At 46.1% G+C, this 20,368-nt stretch overlaps 1 protein-coding gene across 5 annotated transcripts; it reads right to left on the minus strand.

Moving 5' to 3' along the window:
- Window positions 1-8,520: 8,520 nt before the first annotated feature.
- Window positions 8,521-19,801, minus strand: FUS (FUS RNA binding protein). Of its 5 annotated transcripts, none has more exons than XM_059692171.1 (15): window positions 19,774-19,801; window positions 18,399-18,423; window positions 18,154-18,305; window positions 17,295-17,433; window positions 16,931-17,122; window positions 16,289-16,495; window positions 14,670-14,704; window positions 13,203-13,235; window positions 12,371-12,474; window positions 11,436-11,565; window positions 10,819-10,920; window positions 10,564-10,687; window positions 10,130-10,230; window positions 9,533-9,680; window positions 8,521-8,836 (listed from the first exon to the last, which is right to left on the minus strand). In XM_059692171.1, exons 1-15 carry the CDS (start codon window positions 19,784-19,786, stop codon window positions 8,797-8,799), a joined length of 1,545 nt encoding a protein of 514 aa, XP_059548154.1. In that variant the 5' UTR covers window positions 19,787-19,801; the 3' UTR covers window positions 8,521-8,796. The 5 variants fall into 5 exon arrangements, with proteins under 5 accessions (XP_059548154.1, XP_059548152.1, XP_059548153.1 ...); XM_059692169.1 differs by having other exon boundaries at window positions 16,289-16,499; window positions 16,935-17,122; window positions 17,295-17,436; XM_059692170.1 differs by having other exon boundaries at window positions 17,295-17,436.
- Window positions 19,802-20,368: the final 567 nt, after the last annotated feature.

Consider the following 20,368-nt stretch of genomic DNA (forward strand, 5'->3'; position numbering starts at 1 on the left):
TAAAAGGCATCCAAATTGGAAAAGAGGAAGTAAAACTGTCCTTATTTGCAGACGACATGATATTATACATACAAAACCCTAGAGATTCCATCAAAAAGCTACTAGACTTAATACATGAATTTGGCAATGTAGCAGGATACAAAATTAACCCCAAGAAATCTGAGGCATTTCTATACACCAATAGTGAACTTTCAGAAAGAGAGATTATAAAAACAATCCCGTTTACCATTGCACCAAAAAAATTAAGCTACCTAGGAATAAACTTAACTAAAGAGGTAAAAGACCTCTACTCAGAAAACTACAGGACGTTGAAAAAAGATATAGAGGAAGACATAAACAGATGGAAGAACATACCGTGTTCATGGATTGGTAGAATCAACATCATTAAAATGTCCATACTACCCAAAGCAATCTATAAATTCAATGCACTTCCCATTAAAATACCAACGGCATACTTCAGAGATCTAGAACGAACTCTCCAAAAATTCATCTGGAATAAAAAAAGACCCCGAATAGCTGCAGCAATCCTGAAAAAGAACAAAGTAGGTGGGATCTCAATACCAGATATCAAGTTGTATTACAAAGCCACTGTTCTCAAAACTGCCTGGTACTGGCACAAGAATAGGCATATAGATCAATGGAATAGAATAGAGACCCCAGAAATCGGCCTGAACCAATATGCTCAATTAATATTTGACAAAGGAGGCAAGAACATACAATGGAGCCAAGATAGTCTCTTCAATAAATGGTGCTGGGAATATTGGACAGATATATGCAAGAAAATGAAACTAGACCACCAACTTACACCATACACAAAAATAAACTCAAAATGGATAAAGGACTTAAATGTACGACGGGAAACCATAAAAATTCTAGAAGAATCCAAAGGCAACAAAATCTCAGACATATGCCGAAGCAATTTCTTCACTGATACAGCTCCTAGGGCACTTGAAACTAAAGAAAAAATGAACAAATGGGACTACATCAAAATAAAAAGCTTCTGCACAGCAAAAGAAACCATCAACAAAACAACGAGAAAACCCACTGTGTGGGAAAACATATTTGCCAATGACATATCTGATAAGGGCCTAATCTCCAAAATTTATAGGGAACTCATACAACTTAACAAAAGGAAGATAAACAATCCAATCAAAAAATGGGCAAAGGACCTAAATAGACACCTTTCAAAAGAGGACATTCAGAAAGCCAAGAGACATATGAAAACATGCTCAAAGTCACTAATCATCCGAGAGATGCAAATCAAAACAGCAATGAGGTACCATCTCACACCTGTCAGACTGGCTATCATCAACAAATCAACAAACGACAAGTGCTGGAGAGGTTGTGGAGAAAAAGGAACACTTGTGCACTGCTGGTGGGAATGCAGACTGGTGCAGCCACTATGGAAGACAGTATGGAGTTTCCTTAAAAAACTGAAAATGGAACTCCCATTTGACCCTGTGATCCCACTTCTAGGAATATATCCCAAGAAACCAGAAACACCAATCAGAAAGGATATATGCACCCCTATGTTCATAGCAGCACAATTCACCATAGCTAAGATCTGGAAACAGCCTAAGTGCCCATCAGTAGATGAATGGATTAGAAAACTGTGGTACATCTACACGATGGAATACTATGCTGCTGTAAAAAGGAAGGAACTCTTACCATTTGCAACGTCATGGATGGAACTGGAGAGCACTATGCTAAGTGAAATAAGCCAGTCAATAAAGGAAAAATACCACATGATCTCACTCATTCATGGACAATAGAGACCATTATAAACTTTTGAACAATAATAGATACAGAGGCAGAGCTGCCTCAAACAGATTGTCAAACTGCAGCGGGAAGGCCGGGGAGGGTTGGGGGGCAGGAGGTAGTGGGGTAAGAGATCAACTAAAGGACTTGTATGCATGCATATAAGCATAACCAATGGACATAAGACACTGGGTGATAGGGGAGGCTAGGGGACTGTCTAGGGCAGGGGGATAAAATGGATACATATGTAATACCCTTTGTAATACTTTAAGCAATAAAAAAACAAAACAAAAAACAAAAACAAAAAAAACAAAAAAAAAAACAACGAGAAAACCCACTGTGTGGGAAAATATATTTGCCAATGACATATCTGATAAGGGCCTAATCTCCAAAATTTATAGGGAACTCATATAACTTAACAAAAGAAAGATAAACAATCCAATCAAAAAATGGGCAAAGGACCTAAATAGACACCTTTCAAAAGAGGACATCCAGAAAGCCAAGAGACATATGAAAACATGCTCAAAGTCACTAATCATCCGAGAGATGCAAATCAAAACAGCAATGAGGTACCATCTCACACCTGTCAGACTGGCTATCATCAACAAATCAACAAACGACAAGTGCTGGAGAGGATGTGGAGAAAAAGGAACACTTGTGCACTGCTGGTGGGAATGCAGACTGGTGCAGCCACTATGGAAGACAGTATGGAGTTTCCTTAAAAAACTGAAAATGGAACTCCCATTTGACCCTGTGATCCCACTTCTAGGAATATATCCCAAGAAACCAGAAACACCAATCAGAAAGGATATATGCACCCCTATGTTCATAGCAGCACAATTCACCATAGCTAAGATCTGGAAACAGCCTAAGTGCCCATCAGTAGATGAATGGATTAGAAAACTGTGGTACATCTACACGATGGAATACTATGCTGCTGTAAAAAGGAAGGAACTCTTACCATTTGCAACGGCATGGATGGAACTGGAGAGCATTATGCTAAGTGAAATAAGCCAGTCAATAAAGGAAAAGTACCACATGATGTCACTCATTCATGGACAATAGAGACCATTATAAACTTTTGAACAATAATAGATACAGAGGCAGAGCTGCCTCAAACAGATTGTCGAGCTGCAGCGGGAAGGCCGGGGAGGGTTGGGGGGCAGGAGGTAGGGGGGTAAGAGATCAACTAAAGGACTTGTATGCATGCATATAAGCATAACCAATGGACATAAGACACTGGGGGATAGGGGAGGCTAGGGGACTGTCTAGGGCGGGGGGATAAAATGGATACATATGTAATACCCTTTGTAATACTTTAAGCAATAATAAAAAAAAAAAGTGTTGTACAGCTGAAACCTGTGTGGCTCAGTGGATAGAGTGTCGGCCTGAGGACTGAAAGGTCCCAGGTTCGATTCCGGTCAAGGGCATGTATGTGGGTTGCGGGCACATCCCCAGTGCAGGAGGCGGCTGATTGATGTTTCTAACTATCTCTCCCCTTTCCTCTCTGTAAAAAATCAATAAAATATATCAAAAAAAGAAGTGTTGTACAGCCTGGCCTGGGTGTCTCAGTGGTTGAGCTTCGACCTATGAACCAGGTCTGGGTTCAATTTCTGACCAGGGCACATGTCCGGGTTGCAGGCTCGATCCCCAGAGTGGAGCATGCAGGAGGCAACCGATCAATGATTCTTTCTTAATTGATGTTTCTAGATCTCTCTCCCTCTCCCTTCCTCTCTGAAATCAATAAATATATATATTTTTAAAAGTTTTGTACAATCAAGCTCCCCGTCACAGGAAAGGTGGAGGGAAAAAGCAGAAAAGGAGTCTCTGCAGAACTTGAGTACGTGGCGTTAGTATGCTACTGAATCAGCAGCAGCAGCACCAGAGTTTGCACCTGACCTGGACCTACATACTGAATTAGAACCCACATGCCAACAAAATTGTCCAATGGTTCGTGTGCATATTCAACTTAGACACACAGCTACACAGAGGATTCAGCCCTGCCATCTCAGACTGAGTCAGGTTTGCAGAGGCCTTCCCACACAGGGATTTGCCTTTTTACTCAAGACAGTACACAGGACGGGCCAGCTTTCCCTCAAAATCTAAGGGGGTGGGGGCAGATAGAAAAGCCTAGATCTAACATAGCTCCCACCCTAAAGAGTCTACAAAGCCCCAAGGACACTACACTGAACAGCTACAGGGAATCCAGGCAATTGAGCAACACAGCCAGCCTGAAGTGTGTGTGGTGTTAGGTGGAAGAGCTCGACTCCTGCTCCCTTCAAGGATTTATTTTCCCACACGCATCCCACTCACCCCACTCACCCCGCCCCACCTTGAAATTCCCCATGTAAAGCCACCTAAATTTGGTCCCCCATTATAGCACAAGGAATTCCCCAATCTTCAAGCCAACAGTCCAAGTTCCTTCCCTGACTCCAGTTCCCACACTGGTGGCTCTCAATTGTTCTTCATTAAAGGAGCCCTTTCTCTAGCACCAGGGCTAAAGCCACATTACAATCCAAGGAGCTGAGAGCACTACCCATCAGCAGAGCAAATTCCTGCTCATGAGGAACACACTTTTCCGGCCTGTTCCTGGCCTCAAACAGTGAGAATTTTATTTTTTATTTTGGAGAGGAAGGGAGAGGGAAATAGAAACATCAATAATTGGTTGGCTGCCTCTTGCACTCCCCACACTGGGGACTGAACCTGCAAACCCGAGCACGCAACACTGGGCATGTGCCCTGACCGGGAATTGAACCATGACCTCCTGGTTCATAGGTCGACGCTCAACCACTAAGCATGCCACCCGGGCAAACAATAGGAATTTTAGATCCAATGGTCTCCAAAAGCCCCTCTAAAACCATAGTATTGACAGTCCGACAATTTCTACAAGCTTTACCTAAAGCCACATCTGCTGGCAGGACCCACCTGACAGTTCCTCAGTCCTTATATGCCAACACCAAGAACAATAATTTTTGTGGAAACTAAAACTATTTCCAAAAAAAAAAAAAAAAAAGTTAAAAATTAAAGGTTTTCTACATACTGAGGGCCCAAAAGTAGTAAAGAGTCTGATTTCTGTGAAGACTGGGGAGGAATGGTTGCAGATGAATCCCCATCGAATTTAGCCTCTCGCTCCCATGCACAGTAGTATAGGAAGTGAGATCACAGCCCATGGTGGATCGTTAAGAGACAGGCCAAGTGGGAACAAACATACCTGGATGAAGAAGTGGAGTCTCCTAGGGGCCGGACCCTAGACCTTAACTCCTGGTCAGTCTACCCATCAGTGACTTAACCCCGGCCCTATACTGAAGTCAATAAAACCTGGCCAGTCCCAGCCAGCATGGCTCACTAGTTGAGCATCAACCTAGGCTCAATCGCCAGTGGGGGGCATGCAAAAGGCAGCCTATCAATGATTTAATTATTTTCTCTCATCATTGATGTTTCTCTCCCTCCTTTTCTGAAATCAGTATTTAAAAAAAACACAAAAACTGGCCAGGCCCAGCATGTGATAGGATAAAAAGCTAAAAAGACTGAACTAAATCAAAGGAGACCAGCAGACCTATAGTATACCTCTCCCCACCCACAAGCTACCCTCCTTTCTTAGCCTGTTCCAATCCCAATTCAAAAAAGCCAGGAAACTCAATAAAGAATTAAAATAATAAAAAGAAAAACCAGGCACCTAGTGCTTTAAGATTTTTTTCAATAATAATGAGCTTGCCCTAACCAGTTTGGCTCGTGGATAGAGCGTCGGCCTGCGGACTGAAGGGTACCAGGTTCAATTCTGGTAAGGGCATGTACCGTGGTTACAGGCACCTCCCCAGTGGGAGGTGTGCAGGAGGCAGCTGATCTGTTTCTCTCTCATCGATGTTTCTAACTCTCTCCCCCTCTCCCTTCCTTTCTGTGGAAAATCAATAAAATATAAATATATGTAATTTTAAATGAGCTGGCAGCAGAACCAGCTCCTCAGAACCAACATCCTCTGCTATTTTTGTCGATACTCATTCTCCTAGAAAGGTCCCCACAATGGATCTACCCACTAATCAGATGACCTTTTATCTAAGGGCTAGCCAATGCCACCTGAGGCCCATTAAAGGGCATTAAGAACGTAACACCAACAATCCCAGTCAGTATTCAGGTTTTCACAAGGATCTTCAACCTTTACCCCTAGGAGCAGGGACCAAGAAAACCACAACCTCAGAACCCTACTAGGTGAGGCAGAAACTTCTGAGATCCAGGTCAGGCCATTCAAACCAATCATTTGAGAGATCAAACAGCCTGGCCACACCAAGGAGAGAACTGCTATAATCTTGGCTCTAAATTTCTCACATGTACCAAGGCCAATTAGCCAATTCAGATCACTGCCTGGAAGCTCAGCCACTCAGCCTACTCTTGGTTTTTGAGCACCCCGCCCAGTAGGGAGGGTACAGCCAGAGCTCGTCTGGTCAGGGGAGACCTCAGGATGAACCAATCAGCTCTTTAGAAAACACCTACAGCATACAGCATACTTGACAATCGCAACAGAGGAAAGCACTTTCCCACCAGGGCTCCCAGCCACTTTTTGCTGCTGGCTCTCATTTCCAGTTCTATGTAACTGAAATGCATGCTCAACAACTGATTGGCAGGTACAGCCGTTTTCTCAACTCAATTTGAGAATTGGAGGGGGGGGGGGAGACGACAGAGGGGAGGGTCAGGAAAGGCATTCAAGTTTGAGGGGCATTGTTCTGAGATTTCAAATTCATTGGCTCCACCCTTTCCCCATCTCCACCACCACCATCACCTCATACAAGCCTAAAATCTTATAATAGCAATGACCTCAGCCTTCTGGGTACAAGGATTGTGAGATCCAGGTAGACCACTGCCTCCCTTTATCCAAGCCCCATCTTTAGGAAAACTAGGGGTGCACCTTGAAATACAAGGTAATGCCTCTAAACTTCCTTTCCCAGCTAACCTGTCCCCTTCTTACCACCTCCTTTCATTCTCAAACTGAGAATAAAACAGGGCAGAGAAAACTTATTGTGCTTAGCAGTTATCTTGCAGAAAGCTTGCAGCCTTGAGCTCAGCATAGCCTAGATAACCACTGGACATCTGGTGCTGGGAGGAACCAAGGATGGACCAGACCCTTACATCAGCAGAACCGTTTGCAGCCAGCATCTATCTCTATATATCTATATACTAATATATAAAAGCCTAAGTGATCAAAGGACTGGTCACTATGATGCAAACTGACCACCAGGGGGCAGATACTCAATGCAGGAGCTGCCCCCTGGTCAGTGTGTTCCCACAGCCAACCTCCCAAGGTCTCTCCCACCCCCCACGTGATGGCCCTGACTGCCTGATCACTGGCCAGGCTGAAGGACCCCACCTGTGCACGAATTTGTGCACTGGGGCCTCTAGAGTAATATAACCCTGCCTCCCCCTTCAGTCACTGCTGATTCCTTTTTTGGACTCAGCCCACCTGCACCCAGGTGCCTGAAATAAAAGTTCCTTTGATACATTATGACCAACCTCATGTCATAAATGTGCATGACCCGGCCCACTATGAACCTTTCACAAACCTCTCCCCTCAAATTTACAGTTCGCTCACAAAAAAAAAAAAAAAAAAGGTCTAAGGCAAATAAACATTTGAGTTTGATCCCTTCAGAAAAATGGTTTCAGATTGAAAATGAAGTCAGAACACTAGGGCTCAACGCTGGCTCTATCACTCTCAGTCACATGACCCATACTTTTTCTGTCTACAGTGAGGCCACAGAACCCCTGTAGTGAGTAGGTGCTCACTCTCCTTTGTGCAAAAGACCTGACTGCACTACCTCCCATCTAAATGACTGGTCACTATGACACACTGACCACAAGGGGGCAGATGCCCAATGCAGGAGCTGCCCCCTGGTGGTCAGTGCCCTCCCACAGGGGGAGCTCTTGCTCAGCCACAAGCCAAGCTGATGGCTGCCAGTACAGTGGTGATGGCGGGAGCCTCTCCCGCCTCTTCAGCAGCGCTAAGGATGTCCAACTGCAGCTTAGGCCCGCTCCCCGCTGGCGTGTGGACATCCCCCAAGGGCTCCCGGCTGCCAGAGGGATGTCCGACTGCCAGCTTAGGCCTAATCCCCTCCCAACCCCCCCCCCCCCAAGCAGACCTAAGCCAACAGGTGGTCATCCCCTGAGGGGTCCCAGATTGCGAGAAGGCACAGGCCAGGCTGAGGGACACCTCCTCCCCAAGTGCACAAATTTTTGTGCACCAGGCCTCTAGTCATGGTCATATTTGAATACTGCCCCTAAAGGCAATTCTGATTTGAGGCCCACACTTTTAAAAAGTGTAAAAAGAGCCAAGAGTCTTTAAAGAGGGTAAGGTTGTGCCGAGGCCGGTTTGGCTCGGTGGATGGAGCGTCGGCCTGCGGGCTGAAAGGTCCCGGGTTCGATTCCGGTCAAGGGCATATGTGCCTGGGTTGCGGGCACATCCCCAGTGGGAGATGTGCAGGAGGCGGCTGATTGATGTTTCTCTCTCATCGATGTTTCTAACTCTCTCTCCCTTCCTCTCTGTGAAAAATCAATAAAATATATTTAAAAAAAAAAAAAGAGCGTAAGGTTACTGTAAATAGTAAATTCACTAAGACCAGCATGTAAATAAATGTGCTAAAAGTTGTTCACAGAGTTGGGCATGTTTGGGACAACACTCATGACATCACGTGTTCATTTACCCCATTCAGACACCTGACTTTGTGATGAGTTTAATCTCTACTTTTACGGAGACCACTTAACGTTTTCTCCCCAGGACCAAGTATCAAACACTTTATTCCAGTTCCCACTGGGCAGGATTATCTGAAAGAGGGAAACACCCCACATTCCTGACCTGGACATCAATCCTCAGAAGAGAGGGTAGAGGAAGAAAATTTAACTAAAATGGTTTTTAATGGGAACCAGATATATGGTTACAATTACATAGTCCGACACAAAAAACCCATGGGTGGGTCAGGAGTTGGAAAGTTACAAAACAACAAGGGTCACACTTGGGTATAGAAGAAAAGCTGTTCCAGAACTTCAGGAGGCAGGCTAATATGGCCTCTCCCTGCGATCCTGTCTGTGGTCACCCCTGCAAGAAAGAGTATCCATTAAAGTCTGAGTTACCAACCTCTCATCCCACCCAAAATCCTAGCCCAAGAAATGTCTCATCTCTCTAAGTACTGAGTATACAGATTAGTTTCCAGAGATAATTTTCACCCCCTCCTTCCTTCCCTACTATGGTTACAATCTGTTTAACAATCTCACCCTCAAAACGGAACAACTTTCTCAACAAAACCTTGCAAACCCGCTATAGCTTGTTTGGCTCAGTGGCTAGAGCAGGGGTGGGCAAACTTTTTGACTCGAGGGCCACAATGGGTTCTTAAACTGAACCAGAGGGCCGGAACAAAAGCATGGATGGAGGTTTGTGTGAACTAATATAAATTCAAAGTAAACATCATTACATAAAAAGGTACGGTCTTTTTTTTTTTTTTTTAGTTTTATTCATTTCAAACGGGCCGCATCCGGCCCGCAGGCCGTAGTTTGCCCACGGCTAGGCTAGAGCATATGCCTGCGGACTGAAGGGTCCCAGGTTTGATTCCAGTCAAGGGCACATGCCTGTGTTACAGGCTCAATCCCCAGTTGGGGGCGTGTAGGAGGCAGCCGATCAATGATGTTTCTCTCTCCCCCTTCTGCTCTGAAATCAATAAAAATATATTTAAAAAAAAAAAAAAAACCTTTCAATCCCATGACCTGTTCAATTAGTTTTATTTCAATTTAGTCTTACCTGGAGTCCATCTTGCCAGGGCCAAAGCCACCTCTGTCCCCACCACCCCGGCCCCCTCGGAAGCCCCCACGGTCCCCGCCTCGGCCTCGGTAGCCGCCCCGATCATAGCCTCCTCTGCCTCCACGACGATCATCTCCATAGCTACCCCCTAGGACAAAAGAAATATGATATATCGTATCCCAAAATCCCCCCTAACTTCCCTGCTTAACACATTGTATGCAGGAAACGTGTTTACACGTTTTACGTATTTATACGTTCTACCAGTGTAGTAGAGCGCGGGACACATATTAATACGTTTTTTATAGACTAGTGGTAGAATGCGGGTATCGTATAAATACATAAAGTTATCGTAATTTTACTGAACGTTGCCATTTGCGCAAAAAATTAGCAAAAATGGCCCGCGCCACCTGTTAGCGCGCAATAAAAACTACCCACAAACAATGTATTAAAATTAAGGGCTTTTTTAAAAATTAAATTTTCATTGTCAAAAGTATTACATACGCCTCCCTTTTTTCCCTTCTAGCCCACCCCCACCCCCCAAAAAATTAAGGGCTTTTTGGTCCCAAATTCTTGTTACCAGCTCTGCCGTTTCCTTACCCATATGAGAGCCTCCTGGTCCCCCTCCTGGGCCATCTGGTTTAGGGGCCTTACACTGGTTGCATTCATTCCTCCAAGAGAAGTTCATGTTCTCGCATGTACTGAGGAAAAGGAACAATTAATTTGTAGGGGTAGAGAGTAGGGCAAGACATAAAATTAGAAATAGACTCAGATTCCAGTGACTTTACAGAAAGAAAATTGAACCCTGAGGCCTCAAAAAAGGTAAAAGGCTTGCTTCTCAGACACAGGAACAAAAACTGCAAATTAGTGAACCCAGTCCAATACCTTTCCCACTACAGTTACCTTACCTAGGAGGTAAGCTCTTGGCCGTCTGTCCCTATCACTGTAGCCCTGACTTTACTAGTTTGGAAAACACACAACTCTACCATAACATCAAAGGGCACACATGTAAGACAGAAAAAAGTTTCACTCACGGATTAGGACACTTCCAGTCCCCAGCTCGCTGCTGTCCTCCACCGCCACCACCTCCACTTGGGAATCCTCCTCGGCCACCGCCACCACTGCCACCACCTCCATAGCCTCCACGGCCCATGGGTCCTAGTGTAGATCCAAATATGGCTCTGGCCCCCTTCTATGTTTAGTTAATCTAACCTTTTCTATGCAAGCCCTCACAATGCTCGCCCCCTCTTCCCATCACCTCTTTACACTAATATCAGGAAATAACTCACCTCCTCGCCCTCGGCCTCCACGACCATTGCCACCACCTCGATTGAAATCTGCACGCCGAGTCGCAAATGAAACCTTGATAGGATTCCCAGAGAATTCTTTACCTAAAGAAATAAAGAAGGTATAAAAAGGAGGCTTTTGCCTGATCGGTGTGGCTAAGTGGTTGAGCTTCGAACCAACAAACCAGGTCACGGTTCGATTCCCCGGACAGTGCACATGCCGGGTTGCGGGCTTGATCCCCAATACAGGGTGTGCAGGAAGCAGCCGATCAATGATTTTCTCTCCCTATCACTCTCCCGTCCTCTCCATAATCAATAAAAACATTTTCCAAAAAAGGGGGGGGGGGGACTTTTTATTAAGACCCAAGTCTAAAACAAGCATGTCAAACTCATGGCCAGTGGGCCGGATGCCTCATTTGACATGCTTGGAAAAGAACACTAGATACAATCAACAAGGTAAGACTCTGCCTTCCTGAAAAGGCTTATAATCTAAAGAGATATAAGCAAAAATAAAGACTACTTGAAGTCGCAGATAGAGCAAATGTTGACTCAAAATGTAGTCCGTTTCCCAAGGCTTGCTTGCCCGATCTCCCCACTGACACCAGCCTCCTCATACATACCGTCAAACCAGTCAATAGCTGCTTTAGCAGAAGGTGGATCATCAAATGATACTGTTGCCTCTCCCTTCAGCTTGCCCGTTTCCCTGTCTGTGTACAGATTAATCATGGGCTGTCCTGTTTTCTTATTTGTCTGAAAAAGGCAACATGAGATAACATCAGGCTTACAGGACATTATAGTTCTACCAACCTTCTAACTTCCTCCTCTAGAACCTGAGGTTCATTGTAACCATACTTCAGCTCCTCTTCCCAGTTACTAGTTTCCATCTCACATGTAACTTGAGTGAAAATCAATGGCTCCCACTGTCTCTCAAATCATATCCAATATAATAAAAGCTTAATATGCCAGGTGTCCAGTCTTCCATTCATCCAAAGCATAATATGCTAAAGATATGCTAAGGCTGCTCAACTGCTTGCTATGACGTGCACTGACCACCAGGGGGCAGACGCTCTGGTTAGCTTGCTGCTGGGGTCCAGCTGATCCGGACTGAGGGAGACCTGTTGGACACGCCCTGGAGCCCTCCCTCGGTCCCTCCCCCGCTGGCCAACCGGTGTCTCTCCCCATCCCCAGTCTCTCCCCATCCCCAATCGTGCACCGGTGGGGTCCCTCGGTCTGGCCTGTGCTCTCTCGCAATCTGGGACCCCTCAGGGGATGTTGGAGAGCTGGTTTCGGCCCAATCCCACAGGCCAGGCTGAGGGACCCCACTGGTGCATGAATTTGTACACAGGGCCTCTAGTTAAATTTGTAGCTTACAAATTCAAAAGTCTACAATAGTCCTTTTATCAACTGTCTGTGTTATTCCTTTTATAAAATATCAACAGCAAATGCTCCTTCCTCATCAAATTAAGTTTATAACCATTAAGACATTTATTTTTACTAATATGTGAAATCCAAAAGTCTGAAACAGATAGAAAGCACCATCCTGATCCACAAGTACCTTAATAATACCAATCTGCTTGAAATAATCAGCCACAGACTCGATTGTAACATTCTCGCCCAGGCCTTGTACGAAGATAGTGTTGTTGTCTGAATTATCCTGTTCTGTTTGTGTAATGCAGGAGAAAACATGAATTAGAAAACAAGCAATGGTAAAGTGAGTCAGTGACTCTTCACCTAATATCTGATATTTCAAAGGAAAAAATTCTTAAACAATACAATTTGGTTTACATCAGACAAAAAAAAATACGTTTCTTTTTTTTATTATTTGAGTGCCTATATGGTACCCATTTCACAAATTTAAAATTAGTTCTACTACTATCCTTTCAAATATGCTAATAACCATTACAGAAACCAGGGCTTGAGTTAACTGCCCAAGATCACACAATTAAGTGCACCAATGTTTGTAAAACTCTAATTGAAGATCCCAAGGTAAAAAACCCATTTTACACTAAAATCCAGTACAAGCATCATCAAAACAAAGATACACTAAATGCTTCCCTATATGAGTCTTTTGTGTTCACTAATTTGGTCATGATTCACATCTTAAAAACCTATACTTTAAACCAGCAGTTCAGGTGCATGGACCATACAGATGTATCAGCACTCTTAAGACTAGTTAGAAATGCAAGACTAGCTACTGGGCTCCTCCCAGACCTACTAAATTGCTGGGGGAGTAAACTGTATGTTATTTCTGATACCTTTATTTATAAATCACTATAGCTACACCGAAAGTCCCTCCCTTCCCCTCCGTTTTCCTTCTCTACCCCTGCTCTCTCTCAAATAACATCCAGAAAAGGTCCCGATACCATTTTAGCCACCTGTGGACTCACCGGAGTCATGACGAGATCCTTGGTCCCGAGGGCCTTAAGTAACATGGGGGGGAAAGAAAAAACAAGGAAAGAGGAGCGGTTAGTCAACAGGTAGAGACTGACAAAGAAAAAACTTAAAAAACAAATCCAAAATCTTGCAAAATATCAGTTTAAGTGCTCACAGTCTCACTCCAAACCCCAGAGAAAATCCAAGGCATGGCTGGGGAAGAAGACACAGGCCCCTTAAGATCTGTATGTAACTTGAGTCCCTCCAGGGACAACTCCGCACTTCAGAAAATGCTGCCTCCCCCAGCTCAGGCTGGGAAATGTCCTCAGCACAGATTGGGGGGAGGTGGGGGGCCAAAAGGGAAACTCATTTAAGTTAACAAACCAACTCATAACTTGGCCCTATTCTCTCACCCCAGAGAGAAATGGGCTCACCACCAGCAATGTGATATGCATCCATCCAGTTTCTCCATACTTTTTAACACCAAAGACACTTATTCCTTGTGGAACAATTTTTAGTTTTTTCTTTAGAAACCATTCTTAAAACCATGTTGTTTCCCCAAAACCACGTATGAAAATTTAAAAAATTAAAAACATATATAATAGCTTTATTTCCATAATGCAGCCTATTTTTTTCCAGAGACCATCTTTGATCAAAGTTTCTCTGAATTCACCATATACACACACTGTACCCACATTCAATGACACCAAAATCATGAACCCGGGCCTTTGGTTTTAAATGGTGAGACAAATCAAGAAACCTTTTGTGAACCAAACCAGAAAAGTTCCAGCTTACTGGCAGACTTCTCAAATTTGCCATTTTTCATGAATTCAGTTTGTGCTGTTTAAGACCTGGTTATTTCCCATGAGCCACACATGCTCCCAACCTTTCTTGTGGTCCACACCTTCCTTTCCACAGCTAGTTTCTATTTGCCCATCAGAGTTGTTTAAATACATATATGTAGAACTGAACTGACACCATTCAGTATTTGTTATATAAATACTGCATATACCAACTTCACCATTCTCAGGGCAGTATTTCACATCCCTCTTCCAGAATTAAAACACTTAGAGATTGTTACACTTTTACACATACACACACGTATACATACATACATACATACATACACCCTAAACACACTGATCAAAAAGGACCCTAGAGCCAAGTTTGTTGGTGTTCCAGCACACTCTCCAGTTTTTCATAATGCCGTGGTCACTAAGTACCAGGTGTGGCAACACTCATTAAACACCTACTGACCTGAGTCAAACCAATTTGGTGCAAGTCGACTGCTGAGTCTTACCCCTGCCTGCCTCGTTAGCACACATCTGGCAGCAGGTGGCATTCTACCCCACCCCTTTCTGGAGGTGGTTCTGGACACTTCAAAACCTTTGACACTTAAAACACGCTAAGACATCTGGCAAATGAACAATCAGACAAAGCATTGCTGGGAGTTGGGAATTTTGGAAACTCTGTTCACTTACCACCAAATTTATTGAAGCCACCACGATCACTTCCGCTGGAGAAGACAAGTTAGAAGAAAGGACATGAAGCTTCCAACGGCTACAAACGGGCGTTTTTTGTGTTTTTTTTTTTGTTTTAATATTCCCCAAACAAGGGTATGTGTTTTGGGAAAAAGATACAAGTGGCTACTAAAATACATGCCCCTTCCTGACCACCCCTTGTCTGACCTTTGATCATGTCACACACACGTGTGCAAATTTCTTAGACACAGTTTTTTAAGAATTTTGCTTTAAAAGGTTATAACTATTTCCTCTGGAAAAAAAATGACCCATTTTCCTTGGTTGGTCTTCCGACGTAGCAGATGTTTTTTCCTCTTGTTGCAAGCAAGTGGTTGACAACCCAGTAGTTGGTTTAAAAACCCTACCCCCAATTTACCCAGAAGACATTTCACACCAGGCTGGGGTAGCCCTGAACACATTTTTGTGGTTTTTGCTTTGAAAGCAGCAAGCAGACCCAACCCCATTCCATAAAAAGTCAAAACCAAAGGCAATTTCCCCTTAAAGCGAGACAAACTTAGCTAACTAAACCCTATCCTAACTACTGAGCCGTTTTTTATTTCCCCCAACCACCGGGGTCACCCCTTCTACACTGCGAGAAGAGCGGAGTATTTTGCATTGTCACCTTTCATACCTGTGGCACATAAAATGCAGAGCAAGTTAACAGTCACATAACAGTTGTTTTTTCTTTTTAAAGTTTTGCATTAAACACACGCACACAATAGAGTTTTCCTCATTTCTGTACAGTTTTTGAGATTGCCCCCACCCACCCTCTGAATACTTACCATATATAAATTTTCACTTTTAAAACCTCCCCCCCCACCCCCCCAAAAAAGGAGTAACACTGATGACAATCCTCCCCTTTTCAAGGGAGACAAGAGTATGGTCCTTCTATTTACCAACAGATTTGACGCATGCTTTAACATCAAATCGAAGGTTTCACTTCAAATCAACTACAGCGGGAAGGGAAGGTCCAGTTGGACAGGTAACCAGGGGGAGGGGACAGTGAAGCAAATATGTAGGATACAACTGTCCAGTGTGTTTTGTCCAAATGGCCTGCACACTTCAATAACCCCACAAAGCAAGTCAGAAACAAAATCATCACTGTCAGTCAAATTACTGCCAATAAAGCTCATGGATTCAAATGACTACAGAATATGGGAAGAGTAGTCAAATCCTGGAAGCTGAAGTCAGATTCACCGTTAACAACTCCCTTAAAGGACACATGGGAACACAAGTAACAAGTTTCCCTATTACTAGGAGTGGGATCATCGGTTTCCCTTGCAGAGAAAGAAGCCTTTACTTCCATGTTTCCTGCCTAGGATATCAATGACTCCAATCCATACACACCCATTATTTTTCCTTTTCCTTTTCCTTTGGAAATGTGTCAATACTCAAAGGTGTGGGTTCAGGCTCCCAAGCTCTCACAAAAATAAAATGTGATGGAGGAATAAAGTCTATGCCCCCCCATCAAAGCCATGACAAATCCCTGTAATAAGACTAACCATGCTCTAAAGTACTGAATTCATGCAACCCCACATCCCCCGCCAGTGATGTTACTCCCTGGCTCACAAGACACCTACCCCATGCCGCCTCTGCCTCCACGGCCGCCTCCACGACCTCTGGGTTCATAGCCACCACTGCTGCGGTTGTAACCACCGCCACCGCCCCGGCCTCGTCCCCCACGGTCCTGCTGGCCTCCCCCGTAGCCACCGCCACCACCACCACTTTGGTCCTGATTGCCATAACCGCCGCTGCCACCACTCATGGAGGACTGATCTTGGCCATAGCTACCTGTCAGGAAAAAAAAAAAGATACCTTAAGAGGATGAAAAAACACACTGTGAAATGACATAAAACAGTTCTACCAACCAGGGAATAGTGACTAGAAATAAAGACAGCCCGGCCAGTGTAGCTCAGTGGTTGAGTGTCAACCTATGAACCAGGAGGTCACAGTTCAATTCCAGGTCAGGGCACATGCCCAGGTTGCGGGATTAATCCCCAGTTGGGGGTGTGAGGAAGCAGCCAATCAGTGATTCTCTCATTGATGTTTCTCTCTCTCCCTCTTCCTCTGAAATCAATAAAAACATATTTAAAAAAAAAATGACAAGACAGTCAAGGAATAAGAAATCAAGACTTTTAAGAACCCTTTTAGGGCAAGGGCCAGGCAGAATATCCATCTTTATAGAAAACAGATATGAGACAAAACTGAAGACACCTTCTCACTCACCTCCTCCACCCCCTCCGCCACCTCCACTGCTACTGTTGTACTGGTTCTGCTGTCCATAGCCCTGAGGAGGATTATAGGAACTTTGCTGCTGTCCATAGCTAGGCTGCTGTCCACCATAGCCAGACTGCTGACCATAGCCCCCACTCGGGGGCTGCCCATAGTTGCTGCTCTGAGAACTGCTACCGTAACTAAGGAAAAGGAAAAAGACAGAATTATATGCCAACATGTCCATTACTTCCTTTCACTTTTGGTACATCCCCATTCTCTAAATCCAACAAAGACACTCTCCATTACTCCTCATAATTGCTCCTATTGGGGGTCACATCATTCCTCAATTCACCCCTCTCCACAACTCCTTACCTTCCCGATGTGCTGCTAGGAGCAGGCTGCTGGCCATAGCCGGGGTAGGACTGCTGCCCATAAGATGACTGAGAACTCTGGCCACCACCATAGCCACCGGTTGAGCCATAACCCTGGGGAGCTGACTGGGTGCCATAGCCTGCTACAAGGAAAAGAGAAAGGAAGTCACAAAAGCTAAGAGGAAAAAGAAAAGGAAAAGAATGATGGGAAAAAACCTTACATATTACCTAATGCTACCATATTTTAAAAGTCAGCCTCTTAGAAGCTACTTAGAAATTGTGCAAATCATAGTCAAAAAAAGGTACCCTTCTCCTCTACCCTAAGGCTAATGTTCCAACTTCTACCAACTTCAGAGTTCCAATCCCAAAGCCAGTCTCCAGGACCACCACCAACCACAGCCTGATATCCCTACTCACATCATTTCAACCTGATCATGGGTTTGCACTACAAGTAGGACAACCCATATTATTTATACTTCAGGGAAAATTTCACCTCTCACTGTAGCGTGTGACATTTAATAGTCTAATTTCAAACATCTTCAGGTAAATCATTTTCTCCCTATAAGTATCAAAAGCCTAAAACTTTCTCCCCTTTAGTGAGTACTTCCCCCCCACACACACACACACATTTCACTTTCATGCTGAGGGAAATAGGGAAAAGCGCAGCACAAACAGAAAGTAAAAAAATAAAATAAAAGGAAACAATTACAAACCGATGAGCATTTTTGTTTGAAAGGACTCAGACTCCAAAGAGTTTTAAGGGTTAGATAAGGGAAAAGAAACATGGGACAGTTTCAATATTTCAGCACTGCTCGGGGTTAAGAAAAGCAACATTGAGAAGGAGCAGGAAGAGGACTCACTGTTCTGGGTCTGTCCGTAAGAACCATAGGTGCTCTGGCCATAGCCTGAGGTGTCCCCAGACTGGCTGTAGCCACCGTAACTCTGCTGTCCATAGGGCTGGCTGCTCTGCTGGGAATAGCCTTGCCCAGGCTGGGTGGGGTAGGCCCCATAGCTGGAGAGGGGAAAAGGGGGAAAAACCAGCAATCAGGAAAACATAGCAACTCCCGCCCTCTGCAAACTCGGGACGCCCAGAAATGATACTCACCTTTGGGTGGCTTGCTGGGTATAGTCTGCAAAAGAGAAACACAATTACCTCACTTGCAGCCATCCCTAAGAAAGCAGAACCCAATAAAAGGCAAATTTCTACAGAGACCTTTCTGGATGGAAATACCAAGAGCTGAACCGCACAAACCTACACCCACCTCCTTCTCACGCCCACCCCAGGAGGGAGGTGTCACCAGGAGTCAAGCTGAGGTCTGGGCGATGCGAGAGGCAGGGTTTCAATTACAGCTGCAAGCAGGAGGCAGCGTGGTCGGATGTGGCCGCTCTCAACCAAAGAACAAAACTAAAGAACCAGCACGTCCCCAAAGGGGCCACCACCCTTTGCACAACCTGAAGACTGCGGAGTGGACTGTTCATTCAAAGCCAGGGACCAGGAGACCTGACCCCACAGGACAGAGACCATCACCCAAGGGCTCGCCTCGGGAGACAACTCCACTGGGCCCGCTCTCTCACCCCCTGCCTTCCCCGGAGCTGAGGGGGGATGCGAGAACCAAAAGTAGTGAAAGCGCTTTTAAAACGCCACCACGAGGGCGCCCCAGCCGGATCAGCCCCGCTCCTCCGCACAGTGCACGCTGCCCCCGCAGGAAGAGGGCAAAGGGACCCGGAGAGGGTGTGGCCTGGGGCGGCCGCTCCTCGGCGTCCCCACCTCAGAGAGGAAATCCGGGCGGGAACACGCTCAGGCCGGGTCCCAAGGCCGGAGGACGACCCTCAGGAACCACCGCCACTTGCCAACCGTTAAGCCGGCACGCGGCCCGGGAGCCCGAGCTTCGGCCCCGCGCCGCGTGGCAACCCAAGAGGGAACGGGGTGGTCCCGCCCCTCCCCGAGGGACCCGTGGAGGGTGGGGGACCGAGGTCCAAGCGGGACCGGCACCGCCGCGCAGTCTTTAGCCGAGAGAGGGTCTCGCGACAAAAAGGGCCAAAAAGAGGCGGGAGGGGGCTTCGCGCCGCGAAATGAGGGGGAGGGGCCGGCAGGGCGCGTGCGCGCACCGAGTGCCCGGATGCAGCACTGCGACAAAGCGGCCCGCGCGCAGGGCCGGGAAGCGGGGGACAGGGGCGCCAGGAGCCGAGCGTTTCCATCCGTACCTCACATTTCACCTCACCAAGAATCGTGCCTCCCAACCCTCACCTCAGGGAACAGGACTGCGAATGGGAGACCGCCCGCCCCGCGCCAGGCATCGGAGCAGAGAAACAAGATGGCGACCTCGGCTTCCCCCTCCACCCTTCGATGCTGCTTCCCGCCACGGAGGTACCAGACCCTACACGCGATCACCGCCCCGGTCCCACCGAAAGACAAAAGCCCCGCTGGGAGGGAAGGAGCCCGGGTCGGCGCGCCGCCGCCGCCTCGCGCTCTTACATACCGTTTGAGGCCATGTCGGCGCACGCGCAGTCAGGCCGACACGCCACAAGACTCCCACACCACCGAGCGCCGACGCCGCGAGGACTGAGCGCCCCGCCGCCTGCGTCGAGGTTTATGTACGCCGCCCGCCCACGTACCGCGGGGGACCGTACCAAGTGCGGAAAGCCAAGGGGGGTGTGGCCGGACTCCTCGCGCTCTTCAGACAGCATGGAGGGCCGAGCAGGCAGAAGTGAAGCACATTAACTAAGAACATACGAGTCTTCAAATACTATATATGATCATGTTTTTTCTAACAAAGAGCTCCGATTCGCTCTGGAGGATAGCCCACGATTACCTTCACCCCTGAGAGGCATAATGGTAGAGTCTAATTCCCTGGGGGCGGGGCGAGGGGCCAGGGCTTCCGCCGACTGAGAGTCGGGGCGGAACCGAAATTCCTTCGGCTGGCGCGGTTCGCTGGGCCCCACTTTCACTCAGGAAGGCGAGCTCCTGCGCCCCTTGCTCCCCGGACAGCACACTCCGACCCTCTCCCTGCCTCTCGGTTTTCACTTCACCGTCTTATATATGTATATATATATTATTTTTTAAATTGATTTCAG

Source organism: Myotis daubentonii, chromosome 4 (genome assembly GCF_963259705.1).
Source record: "Myotis daubentonii chromosome 4, mMyoDau2.1, whole genome shotgun sequence".
Taxonomy (NCBI): domain Eukaryota; kingdom Metazoa; phylum Chordata; class Mammalia; order Chiroptera; family Vespertilionidae; genus Myotis; species Myotis daubentonii.

What these genes read in the sequence shown, in the direction of transcription:
- FUS (XM_059692169.1), bottom strand. An exon ending in ACCCAGCAAGCCACCCAAAG is followed by an intron (nt 18,306 to 18,398) that starts GTGAGTATCATT and finishes TCCCCTCTCCAG; the next exon opens with CTATGGGGCCTACCCCACCC. An exon ending in CCTGGCAAGATGGACTCCAG is followed by an intron (nt 8,837 to 9,532) that starts GTAAGACTAAAT and finishes TCTTTCTTGCAG; the next exon opens with GGGTGACCACAGACAGGATC.